The following is a 25,195-nucleotide window of genomic DNA, read 5'->3' on the forward strand; positions in this document are numbered from 1 at the left end:
GCAGGGAGGCTGTGGTGGAAGAGGGACTCGCACTCTCCCCTTCCAAGTCACAGGCTCCCAAGCCCTGGCCAGCTCAGCCCCCTGCCTTCCCCACGCCACAGCTGCAAGGGGAACATCTGCCAGCGCCGGATGCAGCCCCCGGCTCGGGGAGGGGAAGCGAAAGCCCCTGGCAAAGCCGGAGCGTGACTAGGGCCCCCAGCCCGGGACCCGCCGGACTTCCCCCGCCCTGCCCGGCCCGGCCGCCCAGCGCTGGGGCGGGAACTCGCCCGGCCCACCTTAAGGCCGCGCCGTGGGGCTGCTCCAGGCTGACCCTGGCAAACCGAGTTGGCGCAGGGGGCCGGCGCGTTGCCCCCACCCCGGGAAACGCCCTGGCAACGGCGGGGGGCGCGTCTCTGGACCGGCCGGGCTGCAGCCGGCCCCTCCGCACGCCAGGCAGCGGGGGGGGCTGTGCCTTGCGCCGGGGAGCCGGCGGGGGAGACAGAGCTGCGGCGGCTCAGACCAGGCGCAGGAGCCGGGCTGCACGGGCGGGCGCGCTGCGGCTCCCGGGCAGCGGGAGGGCTCCGCTGCGCCCCGGCCCGCCAGGTGGGTGCGCGGCGGGGCGCTTTCCTCCGCCGCTGCCCGGCCCCTCGTTCTCCCCGCCCGGCGCCCCCATGGAGCCCGCCGCCCGCTGCCCGCCCCGGGGGCTGGCCTGCCTGCTGCTCCTCTGGCTGCTCGGCTGGACCGGTGAGTCGCGCGGGCGGGCTGGGGTCAGCGCGGGGCTCGGGGGGGGGCTGCGGAAGCGCTATAGCCGGGGCGCGGGCGGCGGGGGGGGGGGAAGAGGTGAATTAAAGGGGCAGGGGGTTGTCGGGGGCCGCCGCGGGAGCAGCCCGGCCCTGGGCATCCCCTCGTCCCTAGGGGGTGGGGGAGCCCCGCGGGGCGCCGCTGCGCAGCCGGCCTGGGGGTTGCGGTTTGCTGGATTGTTCTGTGATCCGGCGATTGGGCGGCGAGGTGAACACCCTTCCCTGGGCTGGTGATCCGAGGGCACCAGCGCTGATCCGGCAGCGGCTGGACTGGCGGGTCATAAGCCACAGGTGCCAGGGAAGGGGCAGAAGCCCCCCCCCCAGCCATTCAAGCGTTGGCAGGGGCACAGGGGCTGGTGCGCGGCTCATGGGCGACCGGGAGTCCCTGACGCCTATGGCTGCTGTGCCCTGGTCAGCAGATGGGCATGCGGGGGGTGGGGGGCATTTGTTAAAATTGCGCTCATCTGCCCCTCTGGCACCATGTGGGATGGGTGTATTTACACACCAGCCGTGGGCGTAGCAGAGCAACGCCTAAGGGCACGGCTGCGCCGGGAGGTGTTCCTGCTTCGCTCCATGGGTGGCATTCTTAGGCTGGAATGAGGCCCAGGGAATTATTCAGGAATAGCTTTAGATTCACACCCGACTGTATTCCGGATTGATTTTTAGGCGTCGGTAAAAGGGACACTGGTGCAATTGTCTGATTTCTTACACGCTCCTGCGCGTTGCTTTTCTTGTGCCTTAACCTCCTTTTTGAACCTCATGGTGCATTCCCAAAATCTGTTAGTCTGTACATTGCCATAGGAGTCTTCCTTGTTTTCATCACAAGGGGAGCTACATGCACTGACTCAGAGATGAGTTTGAGCTACCTACCCGATTGCAGCACAGCTGTACCGCTCCAAGGCTTCCTGTGTAGCTGCTCTATGCTGGTAGGAGAGAGCTCTCCTGCCGCCACAATTAAAGCAACCCCACTCCAGGGTGGTAGCTCTCCCACTGTCACACTGGCCACTCTGATGCTTTTGTCAGCAAAACTTATGTCGGTTGGAGTGTTTTTTCACAACCCGGGTGAAAAAAATTGCCAGGACATAAGTGCTTGTGTACAGAGCCCTGCAAAGCCGTGGCTATCTGCTTTATAGCCAGGGGCCTCTCTGGATGCGGATGTGGATCTCCTGGCTCATTTTTGCAGAAACAGCTGCAAATGCACATTTTGTATGTAGGACCCTGCCAATATGCGGATGCCCGCTTTGTATCCCTGTGTACCTGCACCCATGGGTGTGGATAGCTGTGGCTCATTTTTGCGGATGTGGGTACAAACTTTGCAGGCTCTACTAGTGTAGACAAAGCCTGATCTTGGCATTTACACTGTGCCCCTTCTCCCCCGGAATCTGAGCGCCAGTCAGGGTTCCTGGCTCACGTTCCTGGCTCAGTCAGACGATTTGTTTAATGCCTACGAAAGGCTCTAAGCTCCGTGATGGAAGTTGCTGTCATGGTTCATGTAAATATTTGTTTATTCTTTCTGCCTTCTGCACTTCCCTCTTTTCACTCCCTTCTCTCCATCAGTGTCAGTAAAAACCAACTTCCCCCTCCCTCCTCTGCCAGGGAAAAAAACCCTGCAGTTGCTGTTACATTCAGCAGCTCTTCGCTTGCAGCAGAAGTGCTGTCTAATTTTATCTGTATCTCTCAGCATTGAAAACAACAAGGACTCTGCTGGTACCTTAAAGGCTCCCCATTTATTGTGGCATTAGCTTTTGAGAGTTGCAGCTCACTTATCAACTCCCTGAAAGCTCAGCATTCGGCAGTTAGTTAATCTATCTTCTCTAAAACAACAAGAAGTCCTGTGGCACCTTGTAGACTAACAGATTTATTGGGGCATAAGCTTTCGTGGGTGTAGTCCCACTTTGTCAGATGCATGTGTCTTCTCTAAATTCATGTAAGACCCAGGTGCAACCAAAGTCGAGGCCTGGATTTCAGGGGAAGCCCTCATGGGAAAGATGTTGGAGTAGCAAGCTCATGCTAATATCTGACCACTTCTAATACCAGCCCAGGAGCCAAAAAATACCATTTTGACCTTGACTGAAAGAAAAAGGGTGGGGGGAACTGTCTCCTCTGTCTGTTAGCAAGAGCGGTTCTGTGTAACAGCAATTGGCAATATTTGCTGGTGAAAATGGTGGGAAGGGAGTTCCTCCCATGTTGACTGTGTTCATTTTCATACACTTAACTACCACTCAGCCTAAAGTCGACAGGTTCCAGGACTGCTGCCACAAGGGATCTGTGAACAGGTTGGGGAAGACACAACCCAGAATGCTGCTTTCCTGCAAGTGACACCAGCTGATTGCTGGGAAAGCTGCCTTCGAACTAGAGATTTGCCAAATCAAAGCCCTGACTACCCTTCACCTCCTCAACAAGGATTGTCCTGGAGAGCTGGCCAAGTTCAGCTCTGCATCCCATTTACCTATGGGTATGTCTACCCTTTCCATAAAAAGGGACTCCTTCAGGGTCAATCTAGTGGGGACTCACTGAATCGAACCAGCAGGGCTCTACAGTCAGCCCTGGTACTCCTCATTGTTGAGGAGTAAGGGAGGTCAATGGGAGTTTCTCCCATCGACCTCCCTCTGTGGGTGGCCAGGAAAAAGAAAAAAATCGACCTAGGGCACATCAGTTCCAGCTATGCCTTTGTCATAGCCGGCATTGTGTATCTTAGATCGACTTTTCGGTCTAGTGTAGATCTGGCCTGAGTTCCCTCCCCTGTAGGAGATTCTGATGAACTCTCTTGGTTCTGCCAGTTTTGGGGGAGAAGTAGGGGCGGGGGGAATCAAGAGTGAGAGTTTTCAAAGTCAAGGACAAGTATCCGAGTGTTGTGTTAGTCTGTATCCGCAATAACAATGAGAAGTCCTGTGGCACCTGTTAGACCAACACATTTTTGGAGCATAAGCTCTTGTGGGCAAAGACGGCTTCATCAGATGCCTGCACGAAAGCTTATGCTCTAAAAAATCTGTTCGTCTATCAGGTGCCACAGGACTTCTTGTTTTTGAAGTTAAGGACATTACCCTTGGGAACAACACGCACTTCCTGCTCTTGTCACCCTTCCTGTAACCCACCAGACACTGTCTGGGGCCCCATTTAGCTCTGTGTAAATATATCTCTGGCTTTCTTTTACTTCTTCTGAGCTGCAAATGCCAGGCTCATTTATAGCAAACACCTGCTAATTTTCTTAGCTGGGTATCCTCGTTGGAAAGGGAATTTTAAGCATTGTAGCAGAGAATTATTTTTGGGCTCCTTCTCCAGTTGAAATTATCTCTTTCCAGCAAGTGACAGTGACACTGACTGCAAATACTCTAACCAGCAGCGTATTTCTTTACTAATGTGAGGTCCTTTCTCTTAGCAACACCCACAGTGCCCCTTCCTATGTTACTTTAAATTGCTTTTTGAAGAAAAGCTATTTTTATGGACAAAAATTTAGATAATGGCTGCAGCGCTCCGGCAGTTAAAGCTTAACCCATCCCAACCCAGTTTAGAATCATTTACTTTAAAATAGGGAGATGTTGAAAATCAATGAATCATAAAACAGGAAATTTCAAACCACAAGTAACAAAAAATTTACAGCTCTCCTAAGCCAAACAAAAATCATGGTGAAGATGTATGATGCCAAGGCCACGCTTTGAAGAGTGTTCCCTGTAAGCTGAGCACTTGGGCAGCCACCCAGGAGAGATGCAGGTGCCGATGAGCTGATTAGCAGAGCACCCCGAGCCGGCAGCGTGGGGTTCAATTGGTGGTGCACATTGCGCATACTTTGGTGCATGTAACAAAATTTATTCTGCCAGTAGATGGAAACAGGTAGAGGGAACGCTGGCTGTGAGACACGCTGGTGTCTCCTTGCTGGGCTAAGAATACAATAATTCACTCTAACCTTCACAGCTTCCTCACCATTTTATACTGTACAAGTTCTGGGCAGCTGATCAGAGGATTTCCAAGGCTACTGAGTTAGATGATGTGATCTAGTGCTTTTATAAACAACACTTTGCTAACCCTGACATTTACCATCATGGTAAAGTAGAATGCAGCAGGTGAGCTTTCAGGCCCCAATCCTGAGAGGAGCAGCACATGCTCAACTCTCCTTAGCCTATCCTTAACTCTAATTTTTTAAAATATTATGGGTGTTCAGCACCTGGCAGGATAGGGTCCTCAAAGAAGAGGTGCCAGTTTTCTATGCAGCTAGCTGGGAACCGGTTTGTGGCTGAGTGCTCACCTGGGAAGGATAGCTTGTCTTTCAGTTGTGGAAATTGGCTGAGCACGTGGTCTCTTTCCCATGTGTGTGATTCAGCAGAAGGAATTCATGATCGTGGTCACTGCACAGTCTGCGTGTCACACGATCGGTGACTGACTCAGTAGCTGGGTAGAAGAAACTTTCCGAACACCTTCCACAGTGTGAAGGCACCGAGTGGGAGTAGGAGCCTTTGTGGAAGGGGACAGGTGAATTTTTAGCCCGATTTCAAACCTATTTAAACACTGCTGGCTTCAGAAGCTCACCTGGAAATTAGTTTGTTTTGCTTGGGGGAGTGGTTACGGGGAGGTGGGATTTAATGCTGGGGAAAATAAAGAGAAAATGATCTGGTCACTGAGGGGTGGCAGAGACTGGCCTTTCAGCCTCCACTTTGCATTTTCTTGTTGGTAAGCTGTAGTGTGCCTGCACATTCAGGGGTTTTCAGCTCCGCTTCCTCTTTTCTCATAGTGACGAGGAGGAAGGAACTTGCCATGCTGGTAGTTCAGAAACAGCTTGAAGTCTAAGGCTTAATACCGGGCCCAATGCAGCCCCTGAATTACTCCGCTGACACCTCAAGAATTGTGCCAGGAATTAATTAGCCCACTAAATCAATAGACAGGCTGGGAGGGAGGCCTGTTTTGTACAGGGACTCCAGTGACAGTTGGGCACTTACGAGATGTGTGATGTAAATACGCCTAGCGCAAGCTAGGAAATGCTAACACGGCAGGTCACATCAGATGCCTGCATGCGCGGCATACCCTGCAAATGCTGCTAAACGAGGACAGTAAACGTGAACACCATCAGGCGCTTGAGTCGGACCCATAGCTCAGACAGGTCACCGTAGGTGATGGAGAAGGCCTGACACAAGCAAGGTTGGAGGTATGTTCCCAAAGAGCGTACAGCTGTGCCATGTTGACAGAGACTACTAGGAAACCGAAGCAGCCAGATGAACGCCTGCAGCGGAGATGGTGTGAAGCTGTTTGTCTCACAGTTACACTGTGGTTATTCTCAGACTGCTAGCTCCCTCTGAAACAAACAGCCACATCGAGTGCCTTGACCTCGCCAGCTGCAACAACAGAGCTGGCCATCCTGTGGCAGAACGCATGTCACCAGTTGGACTCCCAACAATAAAGCAACTCATGAACTACAAACTTGTCTTTGGGGGGAAGCTGACAGCCACTCAGCTGCACACATATTGCCAGAACAGGACGGGATGAGCCAGTGCCTGATACGGACCGACTGGCTCCACAGCCTGACTTCGAAACACAGATGGTTTGAGCTCCAGAAACATGAAGAAAGTCTTTCGCCACTTCCTGTACACGCTGAGTAGCTTGAAGATGTGGGAGGCCGGGCAGCAAAGTGCCATCCTAACTGTAGATTATGTATCCTGGGTTTCAGCAGGCAGTGACCTGGCCCAAATTCCTCTCCTAATCATACTGGTGTAATTCCATTAACATCCAGGAATCATAGAATCTTAAGGCAGGAAGGGACCTCAGGAGGTCATCGAGTCCAGCCCCCTGCCCAAAGCAGGACCAACCCCCACTAAATCATCCCAGCCCGGACATTGTCAAACTGGGATTAAAAACCTCTAGGGATGGAGGTTCCACCACCTCCCTAGGTAACGCGTTCCAGTGCTTCACCATGGGCCTGGTGAAATAGTTTTTCCAAATAGCCAACCTACACCTCCCCAGTGTAAGTTAGACCGACTGTTCCTTGTTCTGTGATTGATCACTACTGAGAACAGCCTCTCTCCACCCTCTTCCCAAAGAGGGGTTCTGAAGTTGAAGGCTGTTATCAAATCCCCCCTCACTCTTCTCTTCTGCAAACTAAATAAGCCCAAATCCCTCAGCCTCTCCTTGGAGGTCATGTGCTCCAGCCCCCTAATCATTTTCGTTGCCCTGTGCTGGACCCTGTCCATTGCATCCACATCCTTTTTATACTGGGGGGGTGGGCCTAGAACTGGACACAATACTCCAAATGTGGCCTCACCAGTGCCGAATAGAAGGGAGTAATAACTTCTCTAGATCTGCCGGAAATTCTCCTCCTAATGCACCCCATTAGGCCGGTAACTGTCTTGGCTACAAGGCCACACTGTTGACGGTAATCCAGTTTCTCATTGACTATAATCCCCAGGCCCATGGGTTTACTCCAGCTTTACACCGGTGTACCAGAGATCAGGTTCCGTGCCTCAGAAAGCCTGCCTGTGTCATGGAAACAGACGAACCCCACACAACTTGGCTGAATCACATCCAGACCAATAGATGTCTGTTCCCAAGGTTCCTCGGACCCCCCCAGGATTCTAGCACAGACACTTCCCCCATCTCCGGGTACAGTGCATGCCTTTCAGCGAGCTCGACAGATGGTGAGAGGGAGGAAGAAGAGCACACTCTCCCATCCATTACACGCTGTATGTTCTGCTAGCCTACACACTCCTTCCGCCTTGGACTACTGATAGCGACAGGTTCGTTCCTGCTGGGAAACTTCTTCGAGGAACTTCCTCTGGAGCCAGCAGAATTTTGTTTTGCTGGCTGATAAGACGAGAGCAAGGTGGTTTCAGATGGCTAATGGCACACACAGGATGCAGAAGGAAAGTATCTCCTTTGTGAACTTTCCTTGGGGGCAACCTTGGTTCAGAACACAGGCAGCAGTGAGCATTGTGTTCCACTCCATCAGGTCCTCCTCAGGGCCCAAGCCTCAGGTCAGATGGTGCAAAATGCTACATGTCAGCACTGGAACCTAGATAAGATTGAAAGATCTCCAAGACAAGCAGCTGCCGAAAACCTGAACAGTCTGACCTGTGGCTCTAGTGAAGATTGCAACAGTGAGATGGACAATAATGTCCTAGAAGTCTTTCAAGAAGCAGATCCAATCCCAAAGAGGAAGCCGAGATATTGGCACTACGATGGAAGCCCTTATTTTTACAGCGGAAGCAGCTTTCCTGTTATCTCCAAGTAATCATGGACGAGAACAGCTGTGCTAGCCAATTAGGTCCATTTTCAAAGCAGTTAGTCTGCAACGTGCCAAGGCCCAAATATTACGTCTATTGTAATAACTGCACACTCGTTGCCATGGCTTCTGGGAACAGTGCACATATCTAAATCTGTTAGCCGGCCTTGCATGCGTTAGGCAGCAGTACTAGCCATTCCCACCCCACCACCCCGTTCTCCATCCCAGCTGCCAGGTGGGGGAAAAAAAAAACACATCCAGAATTGAGCCTAGAGTCCAGCAAATGAACAGTCAAGTGGACAAGCGTGGTATGATTCCTTCCCGGCCAATGCAATGATTCTGATACCAGTTTCAAGGAAGGGGACCCGCACTGAGTACCCATATTGCATGAGCTTATGTTATGGCCACCAGTTTGATCCGCAAAGAGGGAACTGAACCAGAGTTCAGCGAAGCTAAAAGCCAGTGCTTGCTAGAGATTCATATCCTCTGTGGACAGGGCACACAGGGGGATTTGTAACGTATGCTCGCCAAGAGGTGACATATAGCTCTAGTGACTGTCAGCAGGGGAAATTCAGCTGCCGTCACCCTTTATGGAGATGCATAGGGAAAGGAAGTCTTATTTGACAAAGGTAAAATGAAGACCCAATGAAGAACACAGCTGTTAGTTAGCTGGCAGAGAGGTGGGTGGTTTTTTTCCCCGTTACCATCTGTCCCCTGTGTTTCAAGGCTACTAGTTGGTTGCGGTAATTTACAGGAATTCAGTCAGGAGCTAACCAGACTTGCATATGCAACAGATCTGAGTAAATATTTCATGGCAAATAATAGCCTTGACAAGCTTGGCCTCCTCATGCTGGCAGAGAGGATCGTGATGCCCTCGGCTGTGGCTGTTTTTTGAATTTCACCTTGTTGTACTCTCTAGAATCCTTGCAGCAAACTTCAAGCTGTTGCATTTGGTCAGAGGATTGCAAGTTACACACTGTTGATTCTATTTCCTGGGAGACCGTAGGGGGGTTAGGAGAAGCTGGTGGAGCTCTGCATTGCAGGAAGCAGCAGCAGGTTAGGGGGTGAGAGCTGATACAGGAGAAAGCTCTTAGATGATGATCTCTTACTTCCTGGGTTGCAGAGGTCTTGCATCAGGCACCTAGAAAAATCAGTCTATAAGTTAAATTTAAATTAGAAATATTAGTACCGACTAGGTGCAGAGCAGAAGTTTAACTGTCCCTTCTTTTGTGCAAGCAAGTAACTGTGTTTGTGTGTAGCCTTGGCTATGCCCAGTGTGGTTAGATCCTTATCTGGGTTGCTCAGTGGGCTGTCTTACAGGAATGCTCTATCTGTATCTCTTACATTCAGAGATAAAGTGCCAGTACAAATAGCTCCGTTATGTCAACTCTTCACAGACTTTGTTCCTGATTCTGGGGCTTGAGAAACATTCACTCCATGCTGAGCCGAACAGTGCAGAGAATATGCAAACACACAGCATAAAACTGGCCCTCTGTCCATTCATGCAAGGGTGGCTCGGTCACGCCAGCTTTCCGTGAACCTCCATTTTCACATGGCTGTGAGTGGTGGGCTGCTTTGGTGCAGTTGTTCGCTCTTCCACTGGAGGCATGTCTCAGTGTGAAAGCTGAGCACAATACCTTGCCTCACTCATGTACAGCAGTTCTCTTCTCAGCGCTCCTACCTGCCCCAGTCTCCACTGAGCAATTCCCTGCCCGTTAGAGAACTTCTCTTGCACATACTATGAACACGCTCTAGAGGAGAACACTGAGAAGTGGGGATCTGAGAACCTCCAAGACAAGTATCAGAGAGGTAGCTGAGTTAGTCTGTATCTTCGAGAACAGCAAGAAGCCCTGTGGCACCTTATAGACTAACAGATACTTTGGACCATAAGCTTTCGTGGGCAAAGACCTGCTTCGTCAGATGCATGAGCTTATGCTCCAAAATATCTGTTAGTCTATAAGGTGCCACAGGACTTCTTGTTCTCCGGGACAAAGTAATGCAGTGTTACTGGAGTGACCCACTCAGAGAGATGAAACACATACGATGCGGAGCTTGCACAGTCGTAATTCCCAGTGAGCTTCTGCTGAAATGGGGTTTCCAACTTTAAAAGGCTGTCCTTTGGAAGGCAGCTGGGTCTCAATAGCCAAGTGCTGATGCTGCACCCGCCCCACTCTATTTTGGGGGAATTTCCTTGGCTGGGTGTTCTGAGTCTCATCAAAACCCTGGAATTATCCGTGAAGGGAACAGTAAGCTGAAAGCAACCCACTTAAAACTGATATTTTCAACCATTAACCCTTGGAACTCGCAGTCACAAGAAATAGTGGATGCCAAGAATTTTTCAGGAGTCGAAGGACTGAGAGTTTGCATGGATATAGAAAATGTTACTGGGTTATAAGAGAGGGGATAAGAAATTATTTAAGTGATTAAAAAGTCTCACATGGCAAGGAATCAACCAGCCACTAAGTGACAGGAGCTAGACAGAAACTTCCCTTGAGGCAAGTCCTTCCATAAGTGCCAAGTATGGGGTGTCTTGTACCATCCTCTGAAGCATTTTGATATTGGCCATCATTGCACGTCACTGTAGGAAAGTGATCGGCATTAAGTTTGTTTTACCCTAGCTGTGGAGTTCCCTGTGCTGAGGAAAGCATCCGGTCCTTACAGCAACTGTAAGTCCCCTTTACACCGCTGGAGAAATGCAAAGGGAATTCTTCCCCGGGCAATACTGAGTCCAAGTTTTTACTTTTCTGGTGCGGCTATAATCTCTGTGCTGCTGCGGCACTGAAGACCATTTTCCATTCAGGCAGGGGGAACTGACCTTACTGGTGAAATGCTCAGCATTTGTAAAAAGCGCATCACAGCTAACACTAAGCATTTCATCAAGAGCTAACGGCCTGCAGATTTGGTTAAACAGAACTTAACACCATTTGTTACAGTGCCATCTGTTGACTCCCAATAATAATAGGGTAGGCAGTGATTTACTCTAGCTGTGAGTGCCATTAACATCCACAGAAGCTGTGCAATGATATTACACTTCCCTCCCTGCAGCGTTTAAAAACATAACCCTAAGCAATGGCGCGTATGGAAATCTTGTTCCATTCAGTTTCAGTAACTATATTGGCACAACAAGGGTCACAAGTGTTGCCAAAGTTAATACATCAAATATCTGCGTAGGCGACAGAGCATCTCTACTTACATTGCTGCTCCTGCTGCTTCTTGACCATAGCATTTTTCGTTATTTTCTGGTGGTCTTGAGCTCTGACCTTATCTGCTCTATTGTGCCTGGGTATTGCAACGCTTAATTTACTTTAAATAACCCTGCAGCATTTCCGTACAGCTGAGTGCAATGGAGTAACAATGGAGGTTCATCGGAGACTATTTTGTTGTTTTGGTACCTTTTGTGCAGGTAAATTGGAACGTTCAGGACGTTTACTGAGCTCTCAGAAAAAGTTTCCCCCTTAGCTGACCAGTGCAAATAGTTGCTTCTGCACATGCCTGTGGACATGGACACACACACGGCTTTGGGATGCAAGTGCAAATGAGCAGTCGGGCTCACAAGGTGGAGAATTGTGTGCAAAAGTTCTCCCGCTTGCACTAACTAATGCAGCGTGGCCTGTTTAACTGGGAAGCTGCTTTATTGGGATGTCTCCCAGGGAATGGACTTGGCCTATTGTCAGTGAAAGATAGTAACTACCAGTCAGTTGGGAGGAATTGGCATAAATATCACAGCTGCGTAGTGCCAACGGGTGCTACCTGGGTTTGCTGTTCTCGGGTCTAGTGTTGAATTCAGTAGAAGCCAAGTAAACAAAGATTTCAGTGCAGCACATAAGAGAAGAAAGCAACAGCAGCAGCCGCACCAACAGAGCCAGGACAATTCCCTTGCCCCCACTGTGAACGCCCAGGCCGGTCAAAGCTTGGACTCCTCGGCCACATGCGAGTCCACAACCAATGAGCCTGTGCAAGCTCTCGGCATCATTGGACATGACAGGCTACCTACATATACATACAGAAGCCAAGTAAACAAAGATTTAAATGCAGCACATAAGAGCAGTTTTTGCTTTATAACGGGAAAAGATGCAGAGGCGGGAATGAAAGTGATCAAGAGTGTGGAACAACTTCCACCTGAGGAGAAAGTCAAAAGCCTGGGACTGGTCAGCTTAGCAAAGAGGCCGGAGGGGAGGTGATACAGGTCTCTAAAACCTAAGAATGGTGTGAATAGGGAAGTGTTAGTTACCCTTTCACAGAACACAAGAAGCAGTGACCTTAATAGGCAGCCAGTCTAAAACATGAGGAAGTGCTTCACACAACGTCCAGCCAGCCCCTGGAAGTCATTGCCAGGGGCTTTTTTGAAGGCCAAAAGTGTAACTGGGTTCAAAAAAGAATGAGAAGTTCAAGGAGAACAGGCAGAGTGATGGTGGGGAGGGGCAGATGCCCTGGACCACAGTTTTTTAAAAGGCCTTGGGAGCACATGGATCCCGGAGCCCTTTAAATTGTCACCACTGTGCTCCACTTGGCATTTAGGGCTGCCTGAGCAGGTGGGGGCACCATGCAACCTGTTCCAAGCAGCGCTGGAGGGAGGGCACTGTGTTCCGGGCAGCACTGGAGGGAGGGCACTGTGTTCCGGGCAGCGCTGGAGGGAGGGCACTGTGTTCCGGGCAGCGCTGGAGGGAGGGCACTGTGTTCCAGGCAGCGCTGGAGGGAGGGCACTGTGTTCCGGGCAGCACTGGAGGCCAGCTGCCCTCAGCCCCACTCCTGCTGGGAGTCAGTTGTCAGCTCCCATGTCAATGCCTATGAGCCAATATAGTTAGACACACCACCCCATGCTTGGGGTGTCCCTAACCTCCGACTGCCAGAAGATGAGACTGGCTGACGGGTGTGGATCCCTGCTGTGGTCTGTTCATTCTCTCTGAAGCACCTGGCGTTGGCCACGGTTGGAGGACAGGATACTGGGTTAGATGAACAATTGGTTGGCCCGTACGTATGTTCTTGAGTGTGACGGTGTTTTATTAAATGTCCCTTCCAACTTGGCGAATGTTACAATTCCCACGCGCTGCAGAAAGAAAAAGCTCACTGCTGACCGTAGTAGTAGGCCTCCTTCAGTTTCAAGAGCCCATGAGTATGTGGCCCTGAGAGAGAAATCATTTACTCAGCAGGTTTCATGGCCGCTGCAAACATGGCTGCAGAGACCCACACAAGAGAAACGGACAACTCCCCCACATCTGCCACATTTAAGGGTGACGTTTTGGCCCTTTGGGCTTTGCCTTCCAGGAGCTCTTCTCTGCCCTGCTGAGCTGGATGGCTTCCTCTCAGAACTCCGGAGACCTTAGCGAAGCTCTTGTTTCCCAGTCTGGTGCCCCAAATTTTGGGGTGCCCTATGCAGCTGCATATGTTGCAGTGAGGTAGGAATGGCCCTGCCTGGCCCCCTCGCTCTGCATGGCTCCCAGCTGCATCACCCCTGCGAGATGGCACATGGGCCCTAGGCGCTCACCTGCTCCTAGCCCGCATGCTGCCGGGGAGCAGGGCCAGACCGTGGCTGAGGTACACGCTGGGTCACCCCCTCCAGCAGAGCCGACCTGGCTCCATACAGAGCTTTCTGTGAGATCAGCAGCTCGCCCACTGGACATGGGGCTGGCGCTGCTCTGTGCTGGAGGCCCAGTCCTTGTGCACCATGGAATAGGGGAGCTGAGGGTGCCGTGGCTGGTGGGACAGGAGAGGAGGCTGCAGCCGACTGGATTTCAAGCAGCTGTGCAACCCTGCCCCGCTCAGCTCCACATATGGGCTCCCCACTTTAGCCCTGCTGGGGGCACCGGGGCTGGGGGTTTGAGCCCTCAGGGGCCTCAGGTTTTGGCCTCAGCTCCAGGGCATCTGGTTAACCCTGCCCTGTGGGAGGCACCAGCAACTGTGGCTCTGGGCTTTAGCCCCACAGATCCCAGGTTTGGTGGGTGCTGGGGCCAGGGACCCCCCCCCCCACTTGAAAACCACCGTCCTAAAGGGGAAGTGACGGGTTCCACCCTTGGACACAGGCACATCCTGCTGCATGTCGCTCTACAGGTCACCCCTGGTAATTGCCTCACGGACTGCGGGTGGGACCCAGCAGCACCATCATCCTCTCTGTGCGCGCACGGGCTGAGTCAGTTCAGCAAACCAGCAGTAGAGGGGGAGACTCAAAACCAAAACAAATCCCCCACCGAGCAGTAGCTCCCCAGCCCCAACACCTATAACCCGCAGCTCCGAGCCGTTCAAAGCAGCTGGGGGAGGAAGGAGCCCGAGTGCGCTCGCTGGAGGCGGCAGGGCCTTAGGGGTGTAGAAGAGCAGACGGGGCTGGATTACAAAATTCACTTTTGTTCCAGGTGCCGGGGCCCAGGAGTTCCAGGTGCTGCAGCCCCAGGGCGCCGTGTCGGTGTCAGCGGGAGGGACGCTCACCCTGACCTGCTCTGCGACTGCGGCCGTTCCTGTGGGACCCATGAAGTGGTTCAAGGGCTCGGGCCCCAGCCGCCAGCTCGTTTATGCAGAGACGGGGTCATTCCCCCGGGCGTCGAAGGCTCTGCCTGATTCCAACACAGACTTCACCATCCACATCAGCGACACCCGCCCCGAGGACGCCGGCACCTATCGCTGTGTGAAGTTTCGGAAGGTGGCGGGAGGCGAAGAGGAGCTCAGCTCCGGCCCTGGCACAGTCGTGTCCGTGAGCGGTGAGTGGGAGCTCCCAGCCCAGCCACACGCCCCTCCCCGGGGCTGGGAGCAGGGTGGGGAACAAACCCAGTTCAGCCCGGGCACCCCTGGGGGAACTGGGCTTCCCATAGATCCACCAACGCTCTGGCAGAAGCAGGCTGTGGGGGAGCAGGATATTGCCCCACAACTCATGGGCCTGGACGTCTAGGCCCCAGGCAAAATCTCCATGTTTGTTTCAACCTTGTCCAGGGGTGGAAGTAACTGAAAGTTTCTTACTGGTCCTGTCCTATTGCAGCCCGAGTCCCTGCCACTCTTTAATTAGCTCCCTGGTGGGTTTTGCCGCAGCTCAGACAGTCTCTGCAGGAGGGGGCTCAGTGGGAAGATGGGGTGTGGGTTACGGGCTCCGGGTATGGGCTCCTGGAGGGGGCTCGGGGCTGGGTAGGGGGTCAGGGTGTGAGGCTGCAGGTGGGGGCTTGGGGCTGGGTGGGAAGTCAGGGGGTGGGATTAGGGCTCTCGGAGGGAGCTCGGGGCTGGGTGAGAAGTTGGGGAGTGGGGTACAGGTTCCGTGCTCCAGGAGGGGCCTTGGGGCATGGGGTACAGGCTCCTGGAGGGGGCCCTGGGCTGAGTGGGGGGGTCAGCGCGTGGGATACGGGCTGCAGGAGGGGGCCCTGGGCTGACGGGGGTGAGGGTCGGGGTTTGGGGTACAGGCTGTGTGAGGGGCTTGGTTGGGTGGGGGGTCAGGGTGTGTGGTGCAGGCTCCAGGATGGGGCTCAGGTCTGGGTGGGGGGTTGGGGTGTGGGGTATGGGTTCTGAGAGGGGGCCCTGGGTTGAGTAGGGGGTGGGGGTATGTGGTATGGGTTCTGGGAGGGGGCTCGGGGCTTGGTGGGGGTTATGGGCTATGGGAGAGGCTTGGGGCTGGGTGGGGGGTTGGAGCATGGGGTATTGGCTGCTGGAGGGGCTCAGGGCAGAGTGGGGGGGTTGGGGTGTGGGGCGCAGGCTGTGAAAGGAGCTCTGGGCAGAGTGGGGGGGTTGGGGTGTGGGGCGCAGGCTGCGAAAGTGGCTCTGGGAGAGTGGGGGGTCGGGGTGTGTGGTATGGTTTCTGACAGGGGTTTCAGGGCTGGGTGGGGGTTCCGGGTGTGGGAGGGACTTGGGGCTGGTGGGTGGTCGGGGTGGGGGTTATGGGCTATGGGAGAGGCTCGGGGCTGGGTGGGGGGTCGGGGTGTGTGGTGTGGTTTCTGACAGGGGTTTCAGGGCTGGGTGGGGGGTCGGAGCATGGGGTATTGGCTGCTGGAGGGGCTTGGGGCTGAGTGGGGGGTTGGGGTGTGGGCTCCGGAAGGGGCCCTGGGCTGGGCGGTGGGTCGGGGTGAGGGGTGCTGGCGGGGTACGCCGGGGGCGAGGGTGCAGCCGCCCGGCCCTTGTCTCAGGCAGCTGCTGGTGAGTGGTGCGATGGGCTGAGCCGGTCTCCCTGCCTGCCCGGGCTCTGAGCCACCCACCAATGGGGCCAGCGTATCCCTGCAGCCTTGCAGGTGGGAGGTGCACAAGTGACTCCGTGCACTTCACCTCCCTGCAGGCACAGCTCCCATTGGCTGCAGCTCCCCACTCCCAGCCAATGGGAGCTGTGGAGGCAGAATATGGAGCCCATGGGCTCCCTCACCTTGGGGCCACCAGGAGGTGGCTGCTACTTCTGGGGTGGTGCGGGGCCAGGGTGGTGCTGCACCACCGGCCGTTTAGTGGCCAAAAGCCTCCCAGACTGGCTGCAGCTCCCTGCCGGAGCTAGAGCCCAATGCCAGGAGACCCCTGGCAAAACCAGGAGGGTTCTCAGGCCTTCCCTGCCTCCCTCCCTCCATTGAAGCTGTTCCACTCCACACACAGTGACTCACTGCAGAGGGGACCGGCCCCTGGGTCTTCCACAGGGTGCCCAAACCAGCAGGCTCTGGCCCTGTCACCCATCATCAAGAGGGGAACAGCTTCACCCAGAGATCCCTGTTCGCCACCTCTCCCCCTCAGGCACAGGGGAGCAGAACCTGCTCTCCCCACCCCAGCTGAGTGCTCCAGCCCCAGGCTAAGGAGGGACCATCACCTCCCCTGGCTGTCTATTGTGGAGTTAAGCGCCTGCCTAGCTCATTCCCACCAGACCACCTGGGAGACCTACACTGCCTCCCTTGATGGTGGGCTCCCGTCTGCGGGGAGAGCTGGGTGCCTCCCTGCAGGCCTGGCGTGCTAGGAGAGGGCTGGGTCTTAACTCACACCCCATCTGCTGCTTCTCCAGGACCTAGCTTAGGTAGCTCCTGCCAAGCCTGGGGCTCTTGTGCACAGCACTCTGAGGTGCTGAGCTAGCCAGTTGTTTTTTTTCTATTGGGGCTGTTATTTTCCACCCATGACTCTAGCCTCCCCTGAGCTCTGAGGCAGGGGCTGTGGCTCCCCTGATCTCAGGCAGTCCCTGATCCCATGTGGTGGGGGAGCTGGAGGAGAAGGAACAGGCTCTTAATAGCAGAGCGATCTGACTGATTAATGCTTCTCCCCGCAGCCAGGCCGTCAGCCCCGTCTGTGTCCGGCCCCCCCAGCAGGGCAGAGCCAGGAGCCCCGGTGAGTTTCAACTGCACGTCGGAAGGATTCTCCCCCAGAGACATCACTGTGACCTGGTTCAAAAATGGAGATAAACTAGAAGCCCCCCAGCCCCAGGTTCTCCCTGAACACGAGAACGTCTCCTACAGCGTGTCCAGCACCGTGGGGCTGAGCCTGAGCGCAGGAGACGCCCGCTCCCAGCTCACCTGTCAGCTAGAGCACAGCGCCTTACCGGCTCCCCTGCGTGGGACGTACAGCCTCAACCGCACCCTGCGAGGTAGGAGCCCAGCTGAGGCTGACCATTTGTGGGAAGCTGAGACAGGCCTTTGGCCCTAGGTTTTAGGGTGGGGATTAGAGGGGGAGTCCTTGAAATCCAGATTCAGTCTAGACTCTGCCCTGCTCCCATTCTTAGGCCTTCAGGACACTGAGACCCTTCACCTGCATGAGAACAGGTCTGACTTTGTTTGAACTCTGCTCTGACACCGCTCTCCATTTATATGTACCAAACTGGTCTTTCGGGTTGTCCGTGGGAAGGGAAGGGACGGGACACTGGGGACCGAGTAAATTTGGGGTTTTACATTCTGCCCATTTAAAAACAAACAAACAAACGTTCTCCTTCCCCTCTGTTCATTCCTGCAAGGGGCCAAGGCAAGTGACTTGTATGAAGGCAACTTAGACAGACCCAGTTCTTAACCCTTGGAGAAAAAAGTATCACACGCCAAATGCCCATCCCCACCCATAAGTCTGTGAGTGGGGACTGCAGGCAGGGAACTCAATACCCGGCTCCCACCAGATGGCCACAGAGGGGGATCTCTGTGTCCATGGGGGAGAGTCAGTCGACTCCTCACTGTTCAGATCTACCATCCAGCCTGCTGAAGAGGGGCGAGGCCCACCTGGCTCCTGCTCGCCCACCTGCCGGGCGATGGGGAGGGTTAGTTGATGCACACTGAGGAGGTGCTTTGAGAGCCAGTTACCGCTGGCTATGCTCCAGGGAGGGCCCTGGGGGTCAGGGGTGACCCAGGCTCACAGGGGCAGCTCTGTCTGTCCAGCCCCTGAATTTCCCTGGAACCCAGCGAGAAAAGGAGAATTTCTTCAGATGCTGACCACAGAATATTTGTGTGTTCTCAGTCCCCCCCCAGCTGCGAGTGGACCCTAAGCCAGACGGGCCCATCCCAGTGAACACGTTGGTGACATTCACCTGCCATGCGGAGGGGTTTTACCCGAGTAATGTGAGTCTCAGCTGGCTACAGAATGGAAATGAGACGCGCCTGGGGAAATCCTCCCACCTGGCTGAGAATGCAGATGGGAGGTACACGCTCCAGAGCTCCCTGGAGGTCAACGCAACTGAACAGATGGATCAGTCAAACTTCATCTGTCAGGTTGTCCACGATTCCCAGCCTCCCATCAACATCAGCAAGAGCCTGCGTGTCTCCCAGCCGAATGCAGAGTCCGGTAAAGATTCCAATGGACCAGGTAAATGTGGAGTTGAACTCTCCCCTGCTCGGAAATGCTGGGTCTCTCTGCACAGCCCAAGGACCATTTCAGTCCAGCTCCGCTAGTGGCACTCTTCAGTGTAAGGGTGACTCTTATCAAACACTTATTGCTCTGTTCTGCTGGGGTCCATGGCAGGGGTCGGGGAAGACAGGCAGGAAATGTCTCTGTGGCCAGGTCAGTTAGTCCCCTGCAGTCCTGTGGGAGGGGCTCAAACCTGGTCATTCTGCAGAGCTGAGGACAAGGTTCCCTATAACCAGCTAGTACCTTCTGCAAACTTCTGCCAGCCACAGCTGGGCCACCACAGCAGGGTTTAGTCAATTAGCAGAGTTCATCAGAGTTCAGGCTGGGGCCGAAGCAGCCCACGTGGGTTTGGCTGGAGATTTGAGTTTGGCCTGTGGAAGGTTTCATTGCAAACATTATGCACAGCTGATCCCTTGCTGCAGTTTCTAAGGCCAGACTTACCCTCTGCACAGTGTCTGTGGGCTAAGAGCCTCTCCCCTGTTCCTCACCAGCCCACTGGCAGTGGTGGTGATCAGTTGCACAGCCTGCTGTGCCCCCAGGAGCCATTCACTCGTTGGCTGCCAGAAGACCCCTGGTTTCTCCTCTCCCTTGCTCCCCTGCCATCCTTTAGCTATGGAACAGTCTTGGGAACATGTTCCCTTGGAGTTCCTGGGCATTGCTTTATGCACTCAGAGGGGTCGAGACTGAACATTATTACAGCTGAAGCAAGACTGGATTTTTGGCTGCAGGGACAAAAATCAAGAACTCAAAACTGCTTATTTTGTCCCCCATTGAAATGCTTTGTTTTGGGTATTTCTGTCTTACCTAGCCAGAAGTCTAGCCAGAAGTCCCATATTGATGTGGAAATGCCCAAGCCAGTTTCTGGCTTTTTCAGCTGAAAGTATTTGCAGAGTTCACAAGTTGTTTTAGAATAAAAACCCAACTGCACAACTCTCTGACTTTACTGCTTGCCAGACAAACTTTAGCCAGGTGCAGTAACTATAACCACCCACCTCTGAGCCCCTAGCCAGCTAGATTCCAGATCCTCCCCTACACGCCACAGACTAGGCCAGAGAGAGACAAGGTGTGGGAGGGAATCTCTTACTGGACCAACTGCCGTTGGTGAAACGGACACGCTTTCAAGCTACGCAGAATTCACAGGCTCTCCTGTCTGCCACTGGTAGGAGCAGGAATCCGAGGTGTAGCCAACCAGACTCTGGGGAAAGTTCCCATTTGTACCAAATGTTGGATCTGAACTTGGATTGAAATTCTCAGAGGCTGAAGAGAGGCTGAATTTCCATGGCCTAAGCTGGTAACTCCCTTAGGTGAAAGCAGGGGTCAGAGCTGTTACTTATCAGCCCAGAAGTTCTCCATTTAACTCAGTTTGAGGAGTTTCTTTACTGTTTGGCTGTTCTGACACTGGCCTCGTACAATCCCCGAATTTCTCGCTCGTTACAGGGGCTCTCTCGCACGACGAACGAACGATCTACATCGCAGTTGCAGTGGTTTGCGCTGTGCTGGTTGTGCTGGTGATTGCTGTCGTCTACCTCGTGAGAATACGACAGCGCAAAGGTAAAAACGGACTGCGTGCCGGGGTGCTGATCCCGCCCTTCCCGTACAACGGCCGGTGCTTGGAAAAGCTGCCCTCCGTCGCTGGAATACACCACCTCCGGAGGGGAGGAACTGAAGGGATTAGACTTCGCCTGGCACTCGGCCAACTACAGCCCCCCCTTGAGTGGTTCCCCTGGGGGGGCTCTGTTTCTAGCACCCCAGGTTTCTCCTCAGCTGGGCCCATAGAGTGTCAGGCTCACCAGCCTTTCGGGCATCCTGCTCCCTCCACGAGGGTCTGGATCTCCCCAGTGGCCCTCTCCACTCTTGTGGGGCTTTCTGTCTCGGCTTGGGTCCCCACCAAGGCTCACCCCGCTCCCAAGTTGGTCCCCTGTAAGTGCTGGGGCTTCTCTGCCCCTGGCGCTCTCTCAGCCAGCGCCTCAGGCTTCACCCCCTCCCCCCCGCCAGGGCAGTCTCCGCCTGGGCCCATGTTCCTGGCACACCCCCATTGTGTCTCTGGCGGTTAATACCTCCTCACATGTGGCTCTGGAAGCACCTCCTGTGCCCTCCCCCTGCCATGGCCTGCCGTCCCCTCAGGGCTAGCTGGGCCCTGGCTGGTTCCCTTAGGGCCTCCCTCCTCAGATGCCCAGACTCCCACCTTTGGGTCCCCCCGCTACCCTCACAAGCGGTGCTCTCCCGCTCTTCCCAGTTCCTGCGTGGGGCCTCCATGCTCCCTCCCAGCAGGGGCCTGGCCTCTTCAAGTGGTCCCTGTGCCCACCAGCCTCTCACCCTTGGTGCCCGGCCGCCAGGTGGGCCTGGGCGCCCACCCCCACAGCAGCCAGACCCGTCACTTCTGCTCCTCGGCGAGCTGAGCCACCCAGGCCCTCCCATAATAGCCCGTCTTTCAATCAGTATAACGCCCCCTCCTCAGGGCAGCGTGGCCTAGTGGCCAGAGTCCATACACGGCCCTCTGTGCTGGGTCTGCCCCTCGCTGGCACAGTTTGCCCAGTCCTCACGTGGGACAGACCACTCCTGCCCGCAGTCTCCAGCCTGTGTCCCGGCGAGAACTCACCGTCACGGCGCCTCCTGCCTGTTGCTCCTTCTGGTTGCCCCCCACCGCTCCATCAGCTCTGGACCTGCCTTGGCGTCTGGATCACGGCATCCCGACCAGGAGTCTGCCCTCCATCTGGGCCTGCTCTCCTAGTCCCTTGCCCGCTTCTGGGGTGTCTCTTTTCCTTCTTTAGGGCCCCCTCGTAGGGTCCCCCATCCTCCCTAGTACTGGGGGCGGGGGAGGAATCAGTTCCACGTGGCCTCCTTCTCCCACGGGGTCCTACCCCGAGCAGCTCCCCCCTCTTGGTAGCCCTTCGCGGCTTGGTCTCCTCCTCGGCCAGGCCCAGCAACCTCGTCATTCACGTTCGGCATCCGCAGCCTAATCACTCCCAATCAGGCCTCAGCTGCCTAGTCCCTGCTCTGGCCACCAGCCCCTGCAGCCCTGTGCACCTTCTGGGTCTTTACATTTGGGCCCGCAGTCCAGCAGGAGCCAGGCTGCAACCTTCCCCAGGCTGCCCTTACCCTGCCCTATCTAAGGTGGCAGCTCCTTCTGGGAGTTTGCCTTGTCCCTTCTCTGGCCAGGACCCAATGGCCTTAGCGCTCCTGGAGTAGCTCCTTATATGCAAGGCTGCTCCAGCAAGCTACTGTCTGATTGGCTCCCCCCAGGAGCCCTTTACTCATTGGCTGTTGAAGCAGTACAGGCTCCTTCCAGCCTGCGTTAACCCTTTCCTTGCAGTAGTGGGGCACTCGCTAAAGACCTCATTCAGACATGCCAGTTTTCCTTGTGCCACAACCAGTACCCTGCTGTACACAGATGAGAAGTAATGAAAACCCATCTCACCAAATCCAAACAGGTTCTTCCAGTCCCCAAGGACCAGCCACATTCCCAGGCCAACGTATACTTCCGATCTCACCCAACGAGCACACTGTTTCCCATCCTTTAGCATCTGAAGTCTAAAGGTTTATTAACACAAAGAAACAATAGGTTGAGAGTAAAATTGTTAAAGCAAGCCCATCGCATACATCCATCACAAAGTTCTTGATGCAGGCTAGCAGCAGAGGTGGAGCAGACTGCTATCTTAAAAGACTTTGGAATACATCCTAGGTTGGGATGGGTCGTCAGTCCTTCTGGGCTCGGTTCATAGCAAAGATGCTCCTGAAGTGATGAGCTGGCTTGAAGACAAAGATGGAGGAACTCTCATGGCCCTGTTTATACCCATGTGGAGGAAATCCCGTTCCTCCCTGTCTAGAAGCACCTATGAGATGGGGCCTGTCACATGGCCAGATTGCCTAAGAAGGACTCGGACAGGTGATCTGCCATTGTTTTTCTACGGGGTTATACCTTACAGCCGGGTTCCTCAGAGGGTGATTGGAGTCTGATAAGGGCCCTTGTCTCAAGTACTGCTTGACTTGACCAGGAACACTTTCACAACAATCTGCCAGGCCTTCTGTTGTGGTCTCCCGGAAACTAAAATTTCAAATACAAATACAGAGCCAATACTTATAACTCCACGTATAAAAAAAGATACAGACATATGAGCAGTATAAACAGATTCAGCAAACTACTGGCTTTCATTAGACACCTCACTTGGTGTATGATTTGGTGCAAACCTAAGAGAATGGTTACAACCATGTTTTGCCCGTTCATCTTAAAACTTAGTAACGTCACAAAGGCATCGAAAGCTTCATCCCCAAAACCGAACATGACAAAAATAAGCAGGAGGGAGGTGAATTACCAGGGGCGAAACTCATCACGCGGATCTGATAAGTTGGGGGTTTTTTTTTAGAATTAGAAGCAATATGGCCTTCTTCAAACTCTGATAACATTGTAGCCTTCTGGCTTGTTTCCCCTTCACTGCCGCTGTCTTTATAAAATTAAACAGGGCCCATTCTAAAAACCTCCAGCTGCCCACAAAGTTGTACTTGATGTATTTTCCGTCTTGCACAAGAGGCTCCTAAAACATAGAAGACATAGGCTGCATTCCCAAAGATCCTGTCCCCCAGTGAAAGGACGGAGGCTTTGCTCTGAGTCCAGCAGAGGTTTCAGGAAGGCGCCGTTACAGGGTTTCCAGAAAACCTACTCTAGCAGCTTCTGCAAAAGTAAATTGTATGCAAATGAGCTAAAAAAACAGCAACTTGGATGAAATGATGCATGTGGGAGGGAGGGGCTATTACAGAAACCTTTTCTAAGTGGTGTGTCTCTTTCTTACAGGGAAAAGCTCCCCTTCTGCAAGGTAAGGACAGATCTCCACCTTCTTCCTTGAACTGTTGGGTAACTGGTGAGGGAATTTATTTAAAGCTATGGGAGTTAATGCTGTAAGTCCGCAACTGACACAGGTCCGAGTTAAGTGGAGCCGTACATACCTGGATACAGTAAGGTCTCAGCAGACACAAATTCAGAGTACGCTGCAGGCAGCTAGGCAGGCTAAGACCCCTTCCCCTGCCTTCCCTGAGCAGCGCTAGGTACCACCCGAGGAAGGTAGGGCAAAGGCTTTTAGCCCACCTGGCTGCCTGCCCCTGTGGTCAGCCAGGTGGGCCAAAACCCCCTTCCCCCTGCTTCCCAGAGTGGTGCTGCTTGACAGCTGCACCAGTTCACCCGTTGAACCCCTTGCCGGCTCAGCCCCCCAACTCTCCCCCCACATGCCCCAGCTCACCTCCCCCAGCGAGGGCTCCAGCCGCATGCCTGGGGCTCCCCTCCAACCCCCATGGACCCAGCTCCAACCCCCCCCACCTGGACTCAGCCTCTGCAGACCCAAACCCAACCCCAAACCACACTGCTGCTCAAGCGCCCCACCCTGGTGCACCCCCATACAACCCCCCTGCTTGGCTCACCCCCCCGCCCCGGCTCCCAGCCCCCAGCACACTGCTCAGGGCTCCACGCCCCCCACTCAATCACATTGCCCCAGTGTGCCCCCAGGTCAACCCCTGCCTCCCAGCTCAACCCCAGCTCACTCCCCCACGCGTGGGGCTCTGGCTGTCAGCCACTGCCAGCACAACCCACCCCCGCCCCAGTTCCCCTGTTCAATCCCTCCTCTGCCCAGCTCTTCCCCGCATCCCCAGCTCACCCCTCCCCCCAGCATGCACTGGGCTGTCAGCCACCAGTGCACACAGGGGCTCCAGCTTTTAGCCACTGCAGGGGCATGATGCTCTACCCACCCCAGCTAACCCCTTCCATCCCGGTTCAACCCCTGCCCCACCCTCTCGCGGCCCCAGCTCACACTCCCCAGCACACTGGGCTCCGGCTTTAACCTGCACGCAGGGCTCCCTGCACGTGCGTCCAGGGCTCCAACTGCAACTCCCATCCCCACCACTCCTGCAGCCCTGACTCCAACCCCCTGGACAGGCTCAACCCCCTACTGCCTGGTTCCAATCCCCTGCATGCCCTGGCTCTCTGCTGCACCTCCCACCCCTGGCTTAACCCCCCTGCCCCTTCCCAGGGCCCCAACCCATCCCCCAAGCCCTCCACAACTTACGCAGTTTTCAACATACAACAGCGACCTTCGGAACAGATTAACAGTGTAAGTCGGGGACTCGCTGTACAGTCATAGTTCCACCAGCCATGACTAGGGGTCAAGTGTTAGCTGGGTTCCAAGTCTGTAACTTTAATTCCTGTGTGATGGGCAGGCGGAGGTGGTTTGGGACAGTCTGTGCTGCACTTTGAAAGCTCTTTGCCTGTACCCGGTGGTTGACATGTTGCTCAGTTAGTGGCTGGACGAGGAGAGCCCAAGATATGGAGAGATTGGTCTCTAGCAGTGTTCCCTGGGAGCTGCGCACTTGGGCAGCTGTCCAGGTGAAATTCAAATGCCGCCCAGCTAATTAGCAGAGCGCCCCTAGCCAGGTTTTGTTTCTACTGGTGGTGCACATTCGCACATGCCTCTGTGCACAT

The 25,195-nt window shown here is 54.4% G+C and overlaps 1 protein-coding gene across 3 annotated transcripts in view; it reads left to right on the forward strand.

Moving 5' to 3' along the window:
• The first annotated feature begins 315 nt into the window (after window positions 1–315).
• The window catches only part of LOC142022053 (tyrosine-protein phosphatase non-receptor type substrate 1-like), a 29,921-nt gene continuing 5,041 nt past the window's right edge, over window positions 316–25,195 (forward strand). The window contains exons 1-7 of one of the 3 annotated variants that reach the window (XM_075011504.1): window positions 318–723; window positions 13,249–13,379; window positions 14,331–14,672; window positions 17,180–17,494; window positions 18,346–18,690; window positions 20,170–20,283; window positions 23,522–23,543. In XM_075011504.1, coding sequence (XP_074867605.1) covers window positions 14,444–14,672; window positions 17,180–17,494; window positions 18,346–18,690; window positions 20,170–20,283; window positions 23,522–23,543 — 1,025 coding nt within the window. In that variant the 5' untranslated portion in view covers window positions 318–723; window positions 13,249–13,379; window positions 14,331–14,443. Of the gene's footprint in view, window positions 724–13,128; window positions 13,380–14,330; window positions 14,673–17,179; window positions 17,495–18,345; window positions 18,691–20,169; window positions 20,284–23,521; window positions 23,544–25,195 lie in introns of those variants that run through there. The other 2 variants (XM_075011503.1, XM_075011505.1) reach the window with 2 other exon arrangements.

This window comes from Carettochelys insculpta, chromosome 17 (assembly GCF_033958435.1).
Source record: "Carettochelys insculpta isolate YL-2023 chromosome 17, ASM3395843v1, whole genome shotgun sequence".
NCBI classification, from domain to species: domain Eukaryota; kingdom Metazoa; phylum Chordata; order Testudines; family Carettochelyidae; genus Carettochelys; species Carettochelys insculpta.